The 19,066-nt window shown below is 37.1% G+C and overlaps 1 protein-coding gene across 1 annotated transcript in view; it reads right to left on the bottom strand.

Moving 5' to 3' along the window:
* Nucleotides 1-18,591, bottom strand: part of LOC115623503 (transcriptional regulator MIT1) — a 29,092-nt gene extending 10,501 nt beyond the window's left edge. Inside the window, exons 1-2 of the mRNA XM_030517881.1 lie at nucleotides 18,215-18,591; nucleotides 3,322-3,434 (exon numbers count right to left, since the gene is read on the bottom strand). Coding sequence (XP_030373741.1) covers nucleotides 3,322-3,434; nucleotides 18,215-18,427 — 326 coding nt within the window. The 5' untranslated portion in view covers nucleotides 18,428-18,591. The remainder of the gene's footprint in view (nucleotides 1-3,321; nucleotides 3,435-18,214) is intronic.
* Nucleotides 18,592-19,066: the final 475 nt, after the last annotated feature.

Genomic DNA, 19,066 nt, shown 5'->3' with positions numbered 1-19,066 from the left:
CGATAGCATTTACGCTGGCAATGGCGGCGACTATCATCAACACACAAACACTCACTTATATGTGTGTGTGTAACGGTCGGTTTATGTATGTGTGTGTGTGCGTGTAATAAAGATGCGTGCGGAATTCCGGTCTGAGCCATAACCTCAAAAATGATGAAGCACAAAGGCAGGAGCAAGAACAATAATGTGCGTCCTCTGTCCCTCCCTCTGCCTCTCCGTCACTCACTCTGTCTGCTTTTCTTTAGCATATATCGCATGTGTGTGTTTGTTTGTGTATGTAACACACACACACACACACACACTACCACTACTCTGGGCGTGCGTGTGTGTGTGCGTGCGGTCAGAAAACTTTAATGAATATGTATGAAAATCGTTTGTAGCAACTGATGCTGCTGTCAGAGCGCCTCTCCCCAACCCTCCCCCCCCCCCCCCCCCCCCATCGCTGTTTGTCTATGAATTTTGGCCATTTTTAGGCATTACAGGAAAATCGATTCACACACACACACACACACTTGTTGATAGTGATGTCGATGTGAAGCTGTGTCGGAATTGAAAACGTGTTGATGGCCTCGCCTACACCCCAGAACCTCTAAGCTCTGTCAATGAGGCTCTATGAGAAGCAAATTAAAAGCAAAAAATAAAGTGCAACTAAATGGTGAGCCAACACCTAGTGCTAGCAGATGTCGAAGGATAATGCGAGATTATTCTAGCCTAATTATTAGGCAAACAGGTGGATGGCTAGGACAAGCAGAAAACTCTAAGTTACTCTGGAGAGTTTCAAGATTAAATTGTTTAATCTGATCAAGAAGAATACTCTCGTAGATAATGTTAATACAGAAGACTGCACGAAAAGACAAACAAACAAACTAACTTTTCAATAATTGCTGAAAAACTTTTCAAAATATTTAAAGACGCTTTCAGCTTTAGAATTTCAATTTGTAGACTAGGGACTAAGACACAATTGCAATTAATTAGTGAAATCTGTTCAAATCGATAAAGAAAGAGAGAGGCTGAGAGAGAGAGAGAGAGCCTTAAAGTTCTAAGATAAAGATTACTTCAAAAAAGAGGGAGAGGCTGAGAGAGAGAGAGAGCGCCCTAAAGTTCTAAGATAAAGATTACTTCAAAAAAGAGGGAACTACATAATTTTATATGGAGTTACACAATCGCGCTCTGAAGTAGGAATAATCCGCTTTAGGGTAAGTTATCGAACTTCCAACCAACTCATAAGTTAATCAGCTTTTTTAAAAGATTTATTATTTTACTTCTATAGCTCGCTCTCTTCTTCTTTGTCAACTCTATGCTCTCTCATGCATTCCCACTCCGTCGCTCTGCTTGCTTATCTTCCTTTACGAACAGATAAGCGCTTAGTAATTATACAAATGCGTGTTTGCTTAGCAAAAACCTTAATGTGTTTAACCCATTAAAGCCGTATGCCGGCGGCATTCAAACGGCAGCCATTGACATACAGACACACTTACACACACTCGGATATAGACAGTCAAATGATTTTTTGTTGCTGTCTGTTTTGGCAAGTTGGAAAAAATGCTAGAGCGCTGTTTTTTTTACAGCTATTTTAAATGTGAAAAAGATGAAAAGCGTGCTCTGTCTTTGTCTCGCTCTCTCTCTCTCTCTCTCACTCTCACTTGTACCTACAAATGGCTTGTGTGTTGGTGTGTGTGTGTGTGCGTTGAAAAATCTTTACGCCTTTTCCCCATTTTTTGTTGGTTTTGGCCCGGGCTGTGGTTTTTTCTTTTTCTACTGCAGATTTCATTTGGTTTGCAATCTGCGAGTTTTTCTGCCACATGCTTGACGCGTTTTTTCCCTGACTATTGTTGTTGTTGCTGCTGCCCCATGTTGTTGTTGTTCCAATTGTTGTTGTTGTTGTAACATAAAAGTAAATTGTTTTTCGGTGTGCGGTGCACCCTGTACGCTGAGCTGTTGTTGCTTCGGCTTCTCCTGTTACTGCTCCTGCTCCTGCTCTGGTTGTCTTTATGCATTCAAAGTTGATAAATGTATATGTTTGTCTATATGTATGTGCGTTGGTATGTGTGAGTGCCTGCGTGTGTGTGTGTGTGTGTGTTGCAATTCACCACTGCATCTGCGTTTTTTTTTTGTAAATTTTCGCTTCGGCGACGTTTATTTAAAATTTCAATTTAATTTAGTTTTGGTTTTTAAGTGCCAGCACCAACACACAGTGGGTATAGGTGTGTGTGTGTGTGTATGTGGGTCAGTGTGTTGTTATTCATGGAATTCGCAGCGCCCGCAAATGTAGACTACAAATGTGCATACAAACACACATACATACATATGTATATGATTTTTATGAAGCGTGCCACTTTTTTACGTTCGTTTGTTTACTTATTTGTTTGTCTGCTTACACATTTTTTTTTTTTTTTGCCTCTCTGCATAGTTCATATAATGGATATATATGTACTACACAGCTTTTATTTGCAGAGGCTGTAATTAAAAATGTATGATGTGATTTATATGGTCGTGTTATTATGCAATGCATGTGGACTGGAAAGCAAATGGAATCGCAGAAAAAAGAAACAAACTTAAGCGGCATTTGCATAAAACAATTAAAATTTTGTATGCAGCGCCAAAGATATCAATCAGGTGTGCACTTAAAGGAATTAATTTTGAAAAAGTGCTGTTTTTCGAGAATCAATTGGCAGTATTTTTAAAAATTTAACCAAGAGAATATACTTATATAACAATAGCATATAGGCACCTTCCTGCCTGCCACTTACTAGCCACTAAGCCACGACAAATTGCCTGCCATATAATTATTCAGTTTTTATGTTTTTGTCTTATCGCCGCATTGAAATCTGCCACACGCCCCAACTAAACGGACAAGTAAGTGAAGTTTTTAGCTTTGGCTTGACAAGAGGCATGCGCTAAGTCTGTTCGTGTGTGTGTGTGTGTGTGTGTGTAGGCTGCAACATAAATCAAAAGCAAGCAGCAACAGCAATATGCAACATGTTGTGGGCAACGCCCCCTTTGTGGTAAAAGTTGCCCCCAGGTGGGCGGGGAAAGGGGGAGTGCGCGTTAATAGCACAAGCGAGAAATGCAACAGCAACAGAGAAACAAAGCCACACACAATGCTTGTTGCAAGAGTTGTTTTTGTTGTGTTGCAGTTGCTGCTGCTTGGTGTGTGGCATGCAACAATGCAGATAATTGAGTCATTTACGCCAGGCAGCAGGCCAGCAAAGGTAAGGCGATCCATGGAGCCAAAGGCGAACTTATAGAAGACACAGCTACAGTATTCTTAGCAGCAACAATTTCTAAGCTCAGTTGGTTAATCTCTGGGCGAATACTTACTTCCAAACAAAGAGCGATGATATGAGCACAATTAGGACCAACAGCAGTGAGAAGACCGCAATCATAGCTGAGGTGGCCAACGATTGACTGCTGTAGAGGCTGGCGTCCAGTATCTGAAAGAGAGGGAGAGAGAGGAAGCGTTAGTTATGATTACAAGTATTCAAGAAGCAGATGGAAAAGTAAAAGCTAAAGTACAGCGTAGGCTGTTGTTGGTAAACCAACTTTACAACAACAACAACAACCACAAAACTTAAATACAAAGTCATTTCGTATATACTTCCATAAACAAACAAGCGGCCTGCCAAAGGACGCAAATGGGATAAAAAAAAGAAGGATGAGCAAGAAAACGAGAATGAAGCAAACTTGGCAAATATGCCTAACGAAATGCAAACAAAAGCGCAGCAAGTTGTGTGTGGATTCTTAACCTTTTTGCAGTCGCGCTTTTTTCTGCCTTATGCTTCATCTGAGAAAAGATACTTCGAGGCTGCAAATTAAGGTCAAATAGCGCAATACAAGGTAAAAAGAGCTAAGAGGGCACTTCATTTTTGCACAATTTATGCCAAAATATGCAAATAAAAAACTCAAGGCACTCCACTGATAAGTGATGAGAGCCAACACGGGGGAGCAGAGAGGCAGAGAGGGATAGAGAGAGAGAGAGGGTTTATGCTTACACGGGGCAATAGAAAGCAGCAAAGATAATGTGATAGTCTGGTTAAAAGGGGAAGCACAACTCATGATATTGAAGCTTCCAGTTAAGTGATAAAAAAAGAAGTGGTTCCATATAAGTAAATATTTTTGTTAGTGAGAGATTTTCTAAACTTAAGAAAATTCAATAAAGAATCTTTATTCTAAAAAATTAGTGCCCAAAAATGTATTTTTCAAATGGAAGAATTTCAAGTCTCATTTAAAGTATCATTAAAAAAGCAGTAAATAAAAAGAAGCGAGTCTAAATAAGTAAATATTTTTCTTAGTAAGAGATTTTCTAAACTTGAGAAAATTCAATAAAGAAGCTCATTTAAAGTATCATTAAAAAAGCAGTGAATAAAAAGCAGCTACTCTAAATAAGTAAATATTTTTCTTAGTAAGAGATTTTCTAAACTTGAGAAATTTAAATCAATAAAATCCATACTCTAAACCAATGAGTGCTTACAAATTTTTTGCTTTTTTTTTCAAATGGAAGAATTTCAAGAAAGTCTCATTTAAAGTCTCATTAAAAATGCAGTGAATAAAAAGCAGCTACTCTAAATAAGTAAATATTATTCTTAGTGAGTTGTTCAAAACTTCAGAAAATTCAACTAAAAATCCATTTTCTAAAACAAAGATTGCTTAAAAATGTATTTTTGAAATGGAAGAATTGAAAGAAACTCTCATTAAAAGGGTCTTTTAAAAATACTAGATTTAAATGCCTTGCTAGTTACATTACCATCCAATCAGTGTATCTATTAGCGTAAATAAGTTGCCCAAATCTATTGATGGGCATTTTAAAATGAAGACATCTAAATTATCAACTTCCCCATGTTGTCCAATATAGAGCTGAGCTTGGCATTTAAATATATAGCCTGTTACCTTTGCTCGCCTTGCCGTTTTTGAATGGGAAATACTGAAATGTGGCGTGGCTCTTAAATTGCGACCCACGTTGCTTATCTAGGAAAGATAAACCGACCTGACCCAAAGCGGAAAAACAAAAACTTTGCATTAAGTATTTTTATTTATTTCAATTTTTGTTGTGGGTGGGTGCGGAACAAACTTTTTTCTTTCTCTCGCTTTTTTTCCACATTTGGCGCGCCCCCGAGTGAAATTTATTTTGTGTGTTGTTGCGCAAGAGAGGCGCAAAAGTTTTTTCGAGCGCCATCATGAACTGGACACTGAAGCTACAAAAATATATATATGTGTGTGTGTGTGTGTGTGTGTGTGCAGAAAATTTCAACGCACCTGTCAGTAAGCAAACACACAGAGACACAGAGAAAGAGGGAGAGAGAAGAGAGGGAGAGTGAGAGTGAGAGGGAGAGAGCGCGATGCAGGCGGCATAAATCACTCAACAATGAAAAATATTTTGGTGGCAGAGCCAAAAAAGACAAAAGCTGCGCTTCAAATTGAGGTCAAGCTTTGACAGCTGTGCAAATAATTTCCATGTGTGTGTGTGTGTACAATAAATATATATATATGTGTGTGTGTGTGGGCCAAATGCAGCAGCACTGTTGGGAATTTATTGTAAAGCAATTTAATATGTAATCCATTTCGTACTAATTTATTAATCAATGAGTTTTTCTGATTTATTTACATGCCTTCGGCTGCTGTGTAAATATGTCTGCATGTGTGTGCGTGTGCGTGTGTGCGTGTGTGTGTGTGTGCCTCTCTGTCTGTCAATATTGCTGACACAGTTTCTGAGTCTGAAGAGCAAATGCGGAAGCTCTTCAATGCTCCTCGTCGTCGTCGTCATCAACGCTTATCGCAAAATGCACACAAAGCGTTCAAAATCTCCCCATTGTAATTAATCATGAGCTGTTGTTGTTGTTTTTGTTGTTTTAGTTGTTGTCGCTGACATAAATATTTTAATAATTCATTGGTCACAAAAGCCCAGAGCACCGCTCGCATCCCAAATGCTGCCGCGATAAGCTATAAAAATATTGACAGGCAGTGGCGAAATTGTTTAAACTATCACACAAAAGGGGTCAGCGGTTTCTGTGTTGCCCGCAGAGGAAATTGGAAAGCGCTTTTCGGCTCTTATCACATACAATGCTTATTTTCAGATGTCGTCGCACAAATTAAGAAATTGAAAATTGAATTGACGATTATTTTGAAAAGCATTTCAAAGACAAATCGCTGGACTCGGAGACTCGCAGCGACTAACCAAACAAACAAATAATAATAAATTAAACAATTATGCTTGTGTGTGTGTGTGTCTAAGTGTGTGTGTGTGTGCGTGCAAGTAAGTGCAGTGCTTTATGTGTTTTGGGGCGCAAAAGCTAAAAGTCAGCACAACAAATGCTCAATAATCAAATTGATTAATGAGCCACGGTTTGGGAGCTGTGAGGCGTTTTGTGGAACAAATTAAGTGCCCGATGCGATGCCTGCTGAATGCGCTGCAATGCTGTGACAAAGGAAATGACGAAAGCGACACGTTTTTCTTATCTAAATCAATAATCCTTTTGATGGCGATTTTGAAACGAATGAAGGGTTTAATAAAGCAACAGTGTTGCTGGTAAATAATATACTATTGAGTTGCTCATGAAAATATTAGGTGAATGAAAATATTAAATGAATGAAAATATTAAGTGAATGAAAATATTAAATGAATGAAAATATTAAATGAATGAAAATATTAAGTGAATGAAAATATTAAATGAATGAAAATATTAAATGAATGAAAATATTAAATGAATGAAAATATTAAATGAATGAAAATATTAAATGAATGAAAATATTAAATGAATGAAAATATTAAGTGAATGAAAATATTAAATGAATGAAAATATTAAATGAATGAAAATATTAAATGAATGAAAATATTAAGTGAATAAAAATATTAAGTGAATGAAAATATTAAATGAATGGACATATTAAATGAATGAAAATATTAAGTGAATGAAAATATTAAGTGAATGAAAATATTAAGTGACTGAAAATATTAAATGAATGAAAATATTAAATGAATGAAAATATTAAGTGAATGAAAATATTAAATGAATGAAAATATTAAATGAATGAAATATTAATGAATGAAATATTAAATGAATGAAAATATTAAATGAATGGACATATTAAATGAATGCAAATATTAAATGAATGAAAATATTAAGTGAATGAAAATATTAAATGAATCAAAATATTAAATGAATGAAAATATTAAATGAATGAAAATATTAAATGAATGAAAATATTAAGTGAATGAAAATATTAAATGAATGAAAATCTTAAATGAATGAAAATATTAAATGAATGAAAATATTAAATGAATGAAAATATTAAATGAATGAAAATATTAAATGAATGAAAATATTAAATGAATGAAAATATTAAATGAATGAAAATATTAAGTGAATGAAAATATTAAATGAATGAAAATATTAAATGAATGAAAATATTAAATGAATGAAAATATTAAATGAATGAAAATATTAAATGAATGGACATATTAAATGAATGCAAATATTAAATGAATGAAAATATTAAGTGAATGAAAATATTAAATGAATCAAAATATTAAATGAATGAAAATATTAAATGAATGAAAATATTAAATGAATGAAAATATTAAGTGAATGAAAATATTAAATGAATGAAAATCTTAAATGAATGAAAATATTAAATGAATGAAAATATTAAATGAATGAAAATATTAAATGAATGAAAATATTAAATGAATGAAAATATTAAGTGAATGAAAATATTAAGCGAATGAAAATATTAAATGAATGGACATATTAAATTAATGAAAATATTAAATGAATGAAAATATTAAATGAATGAAAATATTAAATGAATCAAAATATTAAATGAATGAAAATATTAAGTGAATGAAAATATTAAATGAATGAAAATATTAAATGAATGAAAATATTAAGTGAATGAAAATATTAAGTGAATGAAAATATTAAGTGAATAAAAATATTAAAAGAATGAAAATATTAAGTGAATGAAAATATTAAGCGATTGAAAATATTAAATGAATGAAAATATTAAGTGAATGAAAATATTAAATGAATGAAAATATTAAGTGAATGAAAATATTAAGTGAATAAAAATATTAAAAGAATGAAAATATTAAATGAATGAAAATATTAAATGAATGAAAATATTAAATGAATGAAAATATTAAGTGAATGAAAATATTAAGCGATTGAAAATATTAAATGAATAAAAATATTAAAAGAATGAAAATATTAAGTGAATGAAAATATTAAGCGATTGAAAATATTAAATGAATGAAAATATTAAGTGAATGAAAATATTAAATGAATGAAAATATTAAGTGAATGAAAATATTAAGTGAATAAAAATATTAAAAGAATGAAAATATTAAATGAATGAAAATATTAAATGAATGAAAATATTAAATGAATCAAAATATTAAATGAATGAAAATATTAAGTGAATGAAAATATTAAATGAATGAAAATATTAAATGAATGAAAATATTAAGTGAATTAAAATATTAAATGAATGAAAATATTAAGTGAATGAAAATATTAAATGAATGAAAATATTAAATGAATGAAAATATTAAATGAATGAAAATATTAAGTGAATGAAAATATTAAGCGATTGAAAATATTAAATGAATGAAAATATTAAGTGAATGAAAATATTAAATGAATGAAAATATTAAGTGAATGAAAATATTAAGTGAATAAAAATATTAAAAGAATGAAAATATTAAGCGAATGCAAATATTAAATGAATGAAAATATTAAAATGGTATTGAATGGTTCACCAAACTTAGTAATCAACTAATGTCGCAAGTTTAAACAAATTTAAAAAAAAATGTAACTTGGGAAATTCAAATTTCTGTAAACTACTTTAGCTTTTCTCATCTTTCTATCTTCCCACTTTATTGTAGGGTTTCTATAATGTCTAGGAAGCCCTAAGCCAAGCTGCGCACAGAAATCTCAATTGCGTAATTTAATTTCCCAAAACAATTTCCATTGTCTTGCAAACGAATAGAAATGAAACACTTTTTCCACTCGTTGTTGTTGTTGTTGTTGATTTTTGAACTGTAGGCTTGCTGGGCAATTGGGCGAGTGCGTTAATAATCGATAAATCTATAAGACATACAAGCCAGTAAACGATGTGAGTGGCTTACCTACACTTATGCGTATTTGTAGCTCATTGGGGCCAAGCAGCGCGCATTCATGTTTGTTTGATTGTTCGTACGTTTGTTTGTTCGTTTGTTTGTTTGTTCGAGAGTCTTGCCACAAGATAAACAAAAACACAAGCAGCAAAATAAATGAATGATGAGGTGGTCGAGGAGTGGAGCTGGCGGCTAACGGTAACGACGCATGTGGCACTGTTGCGACAACTGCCAAATGCCACCAACTGCCAGCAATTGCCAGCAACTGCCAACGCGCGTAACTGTCAGCTGCCTAGAGTTCTCGGAGGGGGGATTAGGCAGCTTGTCTGATGATAAAAAGAAAAAACTGAAAATATGCAGCGACGACTCGAGTAAAGGCAAACATGCGCTAAAGAGTTGAAGTTGTCGCTTATCGATAACAGAAGGCACAATGCGGCCGCCTCTATTGACACAGATAAGCCATTTACAGAGGGCCGTGCACTGTGTTCGTTGTTGTTGCTGTCTTTGCACATGATTGAAGGCTTTCCATCAGCCAAACAAGCCGCTTGGAAAATTGTTTAGGGAGCCGTGTCCAGGGCATTAGGTAGCGAGCGCATTCATAAATTAATAAATAAAAAAAGGGAGGGGAACGAGGTAGCGCAGCAGTAGGAAAGGTAAACATCGCCAGAGAGATAACACTTTCTGAACGATTTATGTGAAAGTAAATAAGGAAATGTAAACAAGATGTGAAAAGGGGACACTTATACCCAGCCCTCGCAACTTGTGCGATAAAATAATTAAGCAGCCACGCCCACACCCACGCCCACGCCCACGCTGCCAGCTTAAGAATGTTCCGAAAGTCGCATAAAAGCGCATTAGAAGAGTCAAAAAGCAGAAACAGCAGAAACAAAAAACACACCAAGAGGGCAAATAAAAAGTGATGGCGCAAAGTTTTCGAGCGGTACGCTCGTAAGTGCGCTGAGAGGGTAACCAGAACCGCCTATCCCTTGCTCTACAAATGGAGATTAACGCTGGATGCTCGCAGTGTTGCAAAATGTTGTTTATACGCGTATATTTTTATGGTGCGGCGCACAAGTTTTTAATAATGAAAAATTTGCCACGCTAACACAAAACTGAAAGCTCAAGGGCAGCGCGTTTTCCGAGTTTTTCGAGGGTTGAAGGGTTGGAGTTGGGTTGGAGTTGCACAGAGTAGGCCATAAAGCTCAAGTGGGGGGTAGTCTATGACCCAGTGTTGCAGAGTTGCGCTCTAAACACTCGAAAGTGTTGGAAAAGTGGAGCTGGTTGGTGGCTCATAAAAAAGACACGCTCCAAAATGTGGCAGCTACAAAGTAGCAAGACAGTATGCAAGTGGCAAGAACTAAGGCAGGTGGTGCGAGTGGGTAATAGGGGTGTGGAAGGGGAGGCAACCATTTTGCAAGTCATCAAAATCAGTCGTCAAATGTTTGTGTACCTGCAGCAGCCAAAGCCGAAGCTGCAGCCAAAATGAAACTTTTTGCCAACACAACTTAAAGTTAACAACTTGCCACAAAGTCGTAAAGCGCGGGGGATGGGGGCTAAATGAGAGAACGAAGCGTTTCGCATGCTCGTGTGTGTCTGATGAAAAAAGGAAACTTTTTCTCCACACACACGCACAGTTTCCGGCATTGTCTGCATGTGTGTGTGTAAGCCGCTGCCTTGCAACAAGCACGTGCCACTTGCAGCACACTAACAGCAACAACAACAACAAAAACAACTGTGTATTACTACCGATAACGGCCAAAAACTTCTATGCATGTGTAGCGCTTTTTTCCACACACTGCAACTGCCAACAGCAATAACAAAGCACTGGATGGGTTATACAACTTCGATTTCATTACACGTGCATATCGAGCGAGCGCTTTTTGTTTTCATTGATGGAACTGCCATCTCCATCTCCATCTCCAGCTGGAGATCTCCCACCTCCACTTCGAATCGCACTCTAAAAGAGTGTCCGCTGCCTGTTTGCTCGCTTGTGTTGCCAACTTGACGCAGTTTTGTAACCACTTGGCAGTGCAATTGTTTGGAAACAACTCGTGATTGAGCTGCACTGAAGTTTCGGGGAGAGTACGAGTGTACGGTGTACCTCCCTAATTCCTCCGCTCCCGTCGCTTACTTTTCCACTCACGCGCTGATGGTGCGAAAGTTTCCAGGTAATGCGCATGAAAGTTGCGAGATAAACTTTTGCATTAACACTTGGTTAATATCTAGATTATATCTGCGGCGACTGCTAAAAGAAACTGTAGAAAAGACCATTGTAAAGGAAAATCCTCTAAAATATCAGTCCTAGTTGTATAAAGTTCTAACAATTTCCGTAATGTGGCGATTTTATTTGCAGCGGATTAGAGCTTTAAAATGTTGAACGGTTTTTTTTTTTTTTAAATACGCTTTTAAATTTAATTCATAATTGTTTTTTAGTATTCAAGCAATTGAGATTAATTTTGTTTGCGAACTTTGAAACAGAACAGTTTTATTTAAAAAAAACACACTTTAAAATTTTATTCATGATTGATTTTCAGGTTTCAAGGAATTGAGATTAATTTTCCTTGTGAACTTTGAAACTGAACAGTTTTATTTAAAAAAAAACACACTTTAAAATTATATTCATGATTGATTTTCAGTATTCAAGGAATTGAGATTAATTTTCCTTGCGAACTTTGAAACTGAACGTTTTTATTTTTAATAAAAATACGCTTTTAAATTAAATTCATGTTTGATTTTCAAGATACAAGCAATTAAGATTAATATTCCTTTCTATTTAATTTAATTTCAAAGCAAATTAAAGTGGAAATCAAACATTTTTAAATTTAATTTTTTCCAGTACGTTTCAAAACACAAATAATTTGCAACCTTAAACTGTATGTATGTATATCTAGCTATAAATAGCAATTCAATTTTGTTTGTATCACACACACACACACACACACACACAAACACACACACACATACACGACTATACTTTTTCCTCTGCAATTGCTGCTGCTTCTCGATGCTTGTCTTTGGGCGCATATGTGTATATATCTAAATATATATAGTGTGTGTGTGTGTGGGATAAGTCTGGCCAGTGCCTGTAGCTGTGTCTGCTTGACAACTGTAAACAACGCCGGCACACTAATAGCAACAACAACAACAACAACTACAAGGAAGCTCTTGCTCAGCGCCCAAAAGCAGACTATGGGAGAAATGTCTAAGCTGATTCCTGCGTCTTGAACTGCCATCGGAATGTTTTTTCTTAAACAAAAAGCAGAAACAGCAGAAACAAAAAACACACCAAGAGGGCAAATAAAAAGTGATGGCGCAAAGTTTTCGAGCGGTACGCTCGTAAGTGCGCTGAGAGGGTAACCAGAACCGCCTATCCCTTGCTCTACAAATGGAGATTAACGCTGGATGCTCGCAGTGTTGCAAAATGTTGTTTATACGCGTATATTTTTATGGTGCGGCGCACAAGTTTTTAATAATGAAAAATTTGCCACGCTAACACAAAACTGAAAGCTCAAGGGCAGCGCGTTTTCCGAGTTTTTCGAGGGTTGAAGGGTTGGAGTTGGGTTGGAGTTGCACAGAGTAGGCCATAAAGCTCAAGTGGGGGGTAGTCTATGACCCAGTGTTGCAGAGTTGCGCTCTAAACACTCGAAAGTGTTGGAAAAGTGGAGCTGGTTGGTGGCTCATAAAAAAGACACGCTCCAAAATGTGGCAGCTACAAAGTAGCAAGACAGTATGCAAGTGGCAAGAACTAAGGCAGGTGGTGCGAGTGGGTAATAGGGGTGTGGAAGGGGAGGCAACCATTTTGCAAGTCATCAAAATCAGTCGTCAAATGTTTGTGTACCTGCAGCAGCCAAAGCCGAAGCTGCAGCCAAAATGAAACTTTTTGCCAACACAACTTAAAGTTAACAACTTGCCACAAAGTCGTAAAGCGCGGGGGATGGGGGCTAAATGAGAGAACGAAGCGTTTCGCATGCTCGTGTGTGTCTGATGAAAAAAGGAAACTTTTTCTCCACACACACGCACAGTTTCCGGCATTGTCTGCATGTGTGTGTGTAAGCCGCTGCCTTGCAACAAGCACGTGCCACTTGCAGCACACTAACAGCAACAACAACAACAAAAACAACTGTGTATTACTACCGATAACGGCCAAAAACTTCTATGCATGTGTAGCGCTTTTTTCCACACACTGCAACTGCCAACAGCAATAACAAAGCACTGGATGGGTTATACAACTTCGATTTCATTACACGTGCATATCGAGCGAGCGCTTTTTGTTTTCATTGATGGAACTGCCATCTCCATCTCCATCTCCAGCTGGAGATCTCCCACCTCCACTTCGAATCGCACTCTAAAAGAGTGTCCGCTGCCTGTTTGCTCGCTTGTGTTGCCAACTTGACGCAGTTTTGTAACCACTTGGCAGTGCAATTGTTTGGAAACAACTCGTGATTGAGCTGCACTGAAGTTTCGGGGAGAGTACGAGTGTACGGTGTACCTCCCTAATTCCTCCGCTCCCGTCGCTTACTTTTCCACTCACGCGCTGATGGTGCGAAAGTTTCCAGGTAATGCGCATGAAAGTTGCGAGATAAACTTTTGCATTAACACTTGGTTAATATCTAGATTATATCTGCGGCGACTGCTAAAAGAAACTGTAGAAAAGACCATTGTAAAGGAAAATCCTCTAAAATATCAGTCCTAGTTGTATAAAGTTCTAACAATTTCCGTAATGTGGCGATTTTATTTGCAGCGGATTAGAGCTTTAAAATGTTGAACGGTTTTTTTTTTTTTAAATACGCTTTTAAATTTAATTCATAATTGTTTTTTAGTATTCAAGCAATTGAGATTAATTTTGTTTGCGAACTTTGAAACAGAACAGTTTTATTTAAAAAAAACACACTTTAAAATTTTATTCATGATTGATTTTCAGGTTTCAAGGAATTGAGATTAATTTTCCTTGTGAACTTTGAAACTGAACAGTTTTATTTAAAAAAAAACACACTTTAAAATTATATTCATGATTGATTTTCAGTATTCAAGGAATTGAGATTAATTTTCCTTGCGAACTTTGAAACTGAACGTTTTTATTTTTAATAAAAATACGCTTTTAAATTAAATTCATGTTTGATTTTCAAGATACAAGCAATTAAGATTAATATTCCTTTCTATTTAATTTAATTTCAAAGCAAATTAAAGTGGAAATCAAACATTTTTAAATTTAATTTTTTCCAGTACGTTTCAAAACACAAATAATTTGCAACCTTAAACTGTATGTATGTATATCTAGCTATAAATAGCAATTCAATTTTGTTTGTATCACACACACACACACACACACACACAAACACACACACACATACACGACTATACTTTTTCCTCTGCAATTGCTGCTGCTTCTCGATGCTTGTCTTTGGGCGCATATGTGTATATATCTAAATATATATAGTGTGTGTGTGTGTGGGATAAGTCTGGCCAGTGCCTGTAGCTGTGTCTGCTTGACAACTGTAAACAACGCCGGCACACTAATAGCAACAACAACAACAACAACTACAAGGAAGCTCTTGCTCAGCGCCCAAAAGCAGACTATGGGAGAAATGTCTAAGCTGATTCCTGCGTCTTGAACTGCCATCGGAATGTTTTTTCTTAAACAATATTCGCGCTGAACGTTTGATATCAATGTCAAGTGTCTATGCTGCTAGTCTGCCACGCCCCCTCTCCGCCTCACCGCCTGCTTGCTGCTTATTTAAAGCAATTTCTTTGATACTTGAAATATTTGTGCCCAAGCATACAGCAGAAATGAAATAGGAAATAGCAAGCAAAGGATTATATGTAGCTACATATATGTATGTGGATATATATGTGTGTGTGTGTGTGTGTCAGAGCTTAAACGCCAGCAGCTTATGGCTTTGCCCGCCACCGCCACCCGCTCTTCAATCAGCCAGCGAGCCAGCTTGGCTTGCTTGTCAACTTTTTTTCTTCTTCGTGCCATACTTTTTATTTTGCACAAATTTAATTTCGTATGTTTGACGCGTCGTCTGCCACCTAACTCCCTCTCTCACTGCCACTCGCTAGAATGCTTGTCGTCTGCAAGCAATGTCCTGCGCTCCTTTTCCTTCAGCTTGTTGGCTGCTGTTGCCACTTCCGGCTGCGCGCACGTTTGTTTGTAAATATCTGTGTTTGCTTGTGTGTGGGAAGTGAAATTTAAAGATTTTTCCTTGGCTTGTGCTTTTCGTTTTCGTTGCAAGTTGACAATTACACCCACACACCCACACACACACACACATGTAGCTTTCAAATTGGCACAATTCCTATACTCATGCCCATTAAACTTATCAATTTGATGAGCAGAGCTCTCTCTCTCTCTCACACACACACACACATCTCTGAGGCAACGCATTTTTTAACGCTAATCCATTAAATTGATTCTGATGGCAATCGAATTTAAGCTGCTTGACAAACACACACACACACAGAGAGAGAGAGAGAGAGATTGGAGGAAAAAGTTTGTGAAATTTTTACGTATTTACCTCAGATTTACGTTAAGCGATTTGAGGAGTCAGTTCTGTGGCTCGGCAATGCGTAAAATTGAATTAAATTGTGCCTGATAGATAGATAGATTGATAGATGGATGGATAGATTTTTTGGCAACAACCAAGTCTAATGAGCTAAGAGCGTCCATAAGCGTGGGAAAATCGAGAAAGGAATCGAAAGAGCAACACTCGTACTGGAGAGTACCTTTTTAGAATTTAAATCGACACCCGAATGCATGTAAACATTTCAAATGTGATTTGTCAGCATAAATCAGCGGTCCACAGCACTCAAGTGGACCACACACATACACACACACACAGACAGACACTCTTTCTGGGGGACAGACACACGACCCACCGTTGTTGTGGGCTACACACGTCAACATTTTTTGGGTTATTTATTTAAATTTTTGTATCTTGGTACATAAATGTCAGAAATTAAGTGGAATTTTGAGCTCAAGTTAAAGAAAAACACTTGAACTCCTCTTGCATCGTCTGTGGCGAGGAGGTGAGGTTTCAGTTTTTTTTTTTTTTGATTTTTTTTTTGTTCCTCAGTCTTTGGAGCTGCTCCCACCTCACCACAAACATGCTCATAGAAAAATGCAGCACGTGATCTCGTTATCAAATGTGTTTTGTGTGTGTGGAATTTGATCTTTGGTTTTAGTTGCTTTTTGTCTTGTTTCTTCTTCTTGCATTTCGTGCTGGCCTAAACAAACACTCGTAAGATTACAAGAGTGCCGAGCTGTTTCAGTTTTTTATCTGAATATATGTTTGGATATCTATTTGCGCATTATCTTCTGCTCTGTTTAAATAATTTGTAACATTTGTGGAGTTGTTGTTGTTGGCCTGCTTTGGTGGTGGGTTCTGCCATATGCTGTTCAAGGAGAGCTTGGACCCAGACGGGTCATACCCATTCACCCATTCACCCATTCACCCATCCACCCATCTAGCTGCTCATCTGCCCATCCAGCCATCCAGTCATCCACCCATTCGGCCATTATGCTCTGAAGTCGTTCGCTTCGGCTTGCCTCGCCTCGCCTCGCCTCGCCTACTTACAGGCTGTTGCCCAATTTTTCGCCACTACTGCTGTCGTTGTCCTTTTTGCCGCTTAACTTTTCATTGTTATTGTAATTTCTTGTTGCCTTGCTGTCCGTAGTCCGTTGTCAGCATCATAATGATGACGTTTTTTATTTCTGTTTCGCAACACAACAACAACAATAAGAAGGAGAACAAGAAGATGAAGAAGAAGAAGAAGGCAGCAACAGCTGTTGCTCAGGCAACTACTTACGGAATATACCGCAAGCCAGGCAAGAGAACAAGAGCAACAAACAGGTAGGAGAGAGAGAGAGAGCAAGAGAGAGAGAGGAGGAGAGAGCGGGAGAGCACGTGCTGTGCTTTAAAGTAATTTCTGTGGCAGGAAAATCGGTCGATTTGTTTAGGGGCGTGTTGTGTTTATTTATATTTTGATATTTAAATTACAAGTAGGGGCGGGAAAAACTTTAAATGCTATGCCACTCGGGTTAAAGAGGTAGGCACTATTGGGTTAAAGGCAGCCACTGTCTGTGAGCTAACGAGCATGGAAGGGCGTGGAATTTAAGTTCAGAGCAGTGTTTTCAATGGAAATTGCAAAGCAACCAGAAAAGTTGAAGTCAATTGAAAATAATTAAAAGGAAACAAATAAAAAATAAAACTTTTAAATGATGAAACCTGCTTACAAGAATAATGCTTTGAATGGAAAGTTCCAAGTTCAAAAAAATCGAATTAAGACTAAAACTATTTGATTGATTGAAAAGAAACTAGTTGAAGGCATGCAACAAACAACAATTGATAAATTAAAATAAATGGAGTGCACTAAATTAAAAAGGAGAATAAACAAAAAATAACTTTATAAAGATTTAAGGTTGTTAAGGTTAGAAGCATTATTGAAACGAAGCACATTATGGAAATAAGTTGAATTGAAAATAAAATTGAATAAAAACTGCTGCTTGAAATATCCAAATTTATTGAATGCAAGTTTTTAAGGGCTAGCTAATGGCAAAAGGTTTGTTCAATTGTTGAAAGACATTTTAGAGTTCTACTAATTAAATGCCACTTTTATTTTGAACTGAAGCTGTCTGCTTGCCGCTTGACTTGTGGGCATATGTCTGCCACTGGCTGGCATGTGTGCCACACGACAGACTCTCTGCGATTCAACCTTTCAAGTGTGAAGCACTCGACATCGACAGTTGTTATCAATATGCATTAACCGGAATCGGCCCACCCCAATCAAGTAAAGCAATTGCGTTTCATTCCGGGGCTGTTATTATAAAAGCGGATATGCATAATTCAATAAGGCGCATAAATTTTTGACACCTTGAACAAAGGAAAACACTTGCAGCTTGTTAGCGGCCCAGTCGAGAGTGTTTAGAGCTCAACCCTCCCCATAATTGGGCGGAAGGCGAAGGCTTTACCTTTCCCAAAGGCAGGGCAGAAATGCCAACAGCTGTGCAAAATGCAGGCGCGCTCATTATGCGAGAGGGTTGCATAATTTTAGGGGTGGGGCCAAAAAAAATAAAAATACATAAGTTGAGAAGCTACTCACCGGCATGGCTTGGCAGACGTCGCTCTCCCATTGCTGCTGCGCCATTTGCTCCTCGTTGCAGTCCTGCGGCACTACCGTGTACTCGGCCAGGGCCGGGGGTCGCGGCGGCGGCGGTATGAGGAACTGTGGCGGGGGCGCCAGAGGCATGCCGGCGCATTCATCGCACTCGAACATTAAGAACTCGGCATCCATCATATCAAACATTTTCCACATTTGATTTTGATGTGTGTGCGTGTGTGTGTGTGAGTGTGTGTGTTTGTATGTTGGGGCGAGTGTCCTTCGGATGTCGTCTGAGGCAGTTCCTTTGCCTAAATTGGAATGGTTGCTTGTGTGTGTGCGGGGCAACCAAAATGCAGAAGGGCGTTGTGTCAAATACACACTCCCAGCGCTGGCATCTTTCGGGCGAACGGCGGTCTCAACAGAGCTGCAAAGAAACAACATAGTGTTAGTTATTGTTGAAAACAGTGTTGCAAGCGATGGTTAGGAATTAATTATTTGTATAAGGAATACAAAGGGGACTTGAATCTGTGCTCAGGCAAATGATTTGCTAAGCAGCAAGACTGCTGGAAGACAATGGTTAACTGTTAATTGTAAAAAGTGTTGCAAAACCTAATAACAAGTTGGAAGTCTTGGTATCAGAAACAACACTCTACAATTGTGGTATAAAAACCTTCAAAAAACTACATTAATTGTTGTAAATGAATGGAAATGTATTAAAATGCGAATGGTTTCAAAATCTTATACTTTGAATAATTTCAATTAATTAACAAAGAAAAGCTGAACAAATCTGTCCTAATTATATTATATTATTTTTAATAAAATATAACAGACATTGCACTTAGTTATCGATAA

Source organism: Scaptodrosophila lebanonensis, unplaced genomic scaffold (assembly GCF_003285725.1).
Source record: "Scaptodrosophila lebanonensis strain 11010-0011.00,11010-0021.00 unplaced genomic scaffold, SlebRS2 tig00000053-arrow-pilon, whole genome shotgun sequence".
NCBI classification, from domain to species: Eukaryota; Metazoa; Arthropoda; class Insecta; order Diptera; family Drosophilidae; genus Scaptodrosophila; species Scaptodrosophila lebanonensis.
Note: the sequence above shows the minus strand (reverse complement) of the source record. Positions and strands in the feature narration are given on the sequence as shown.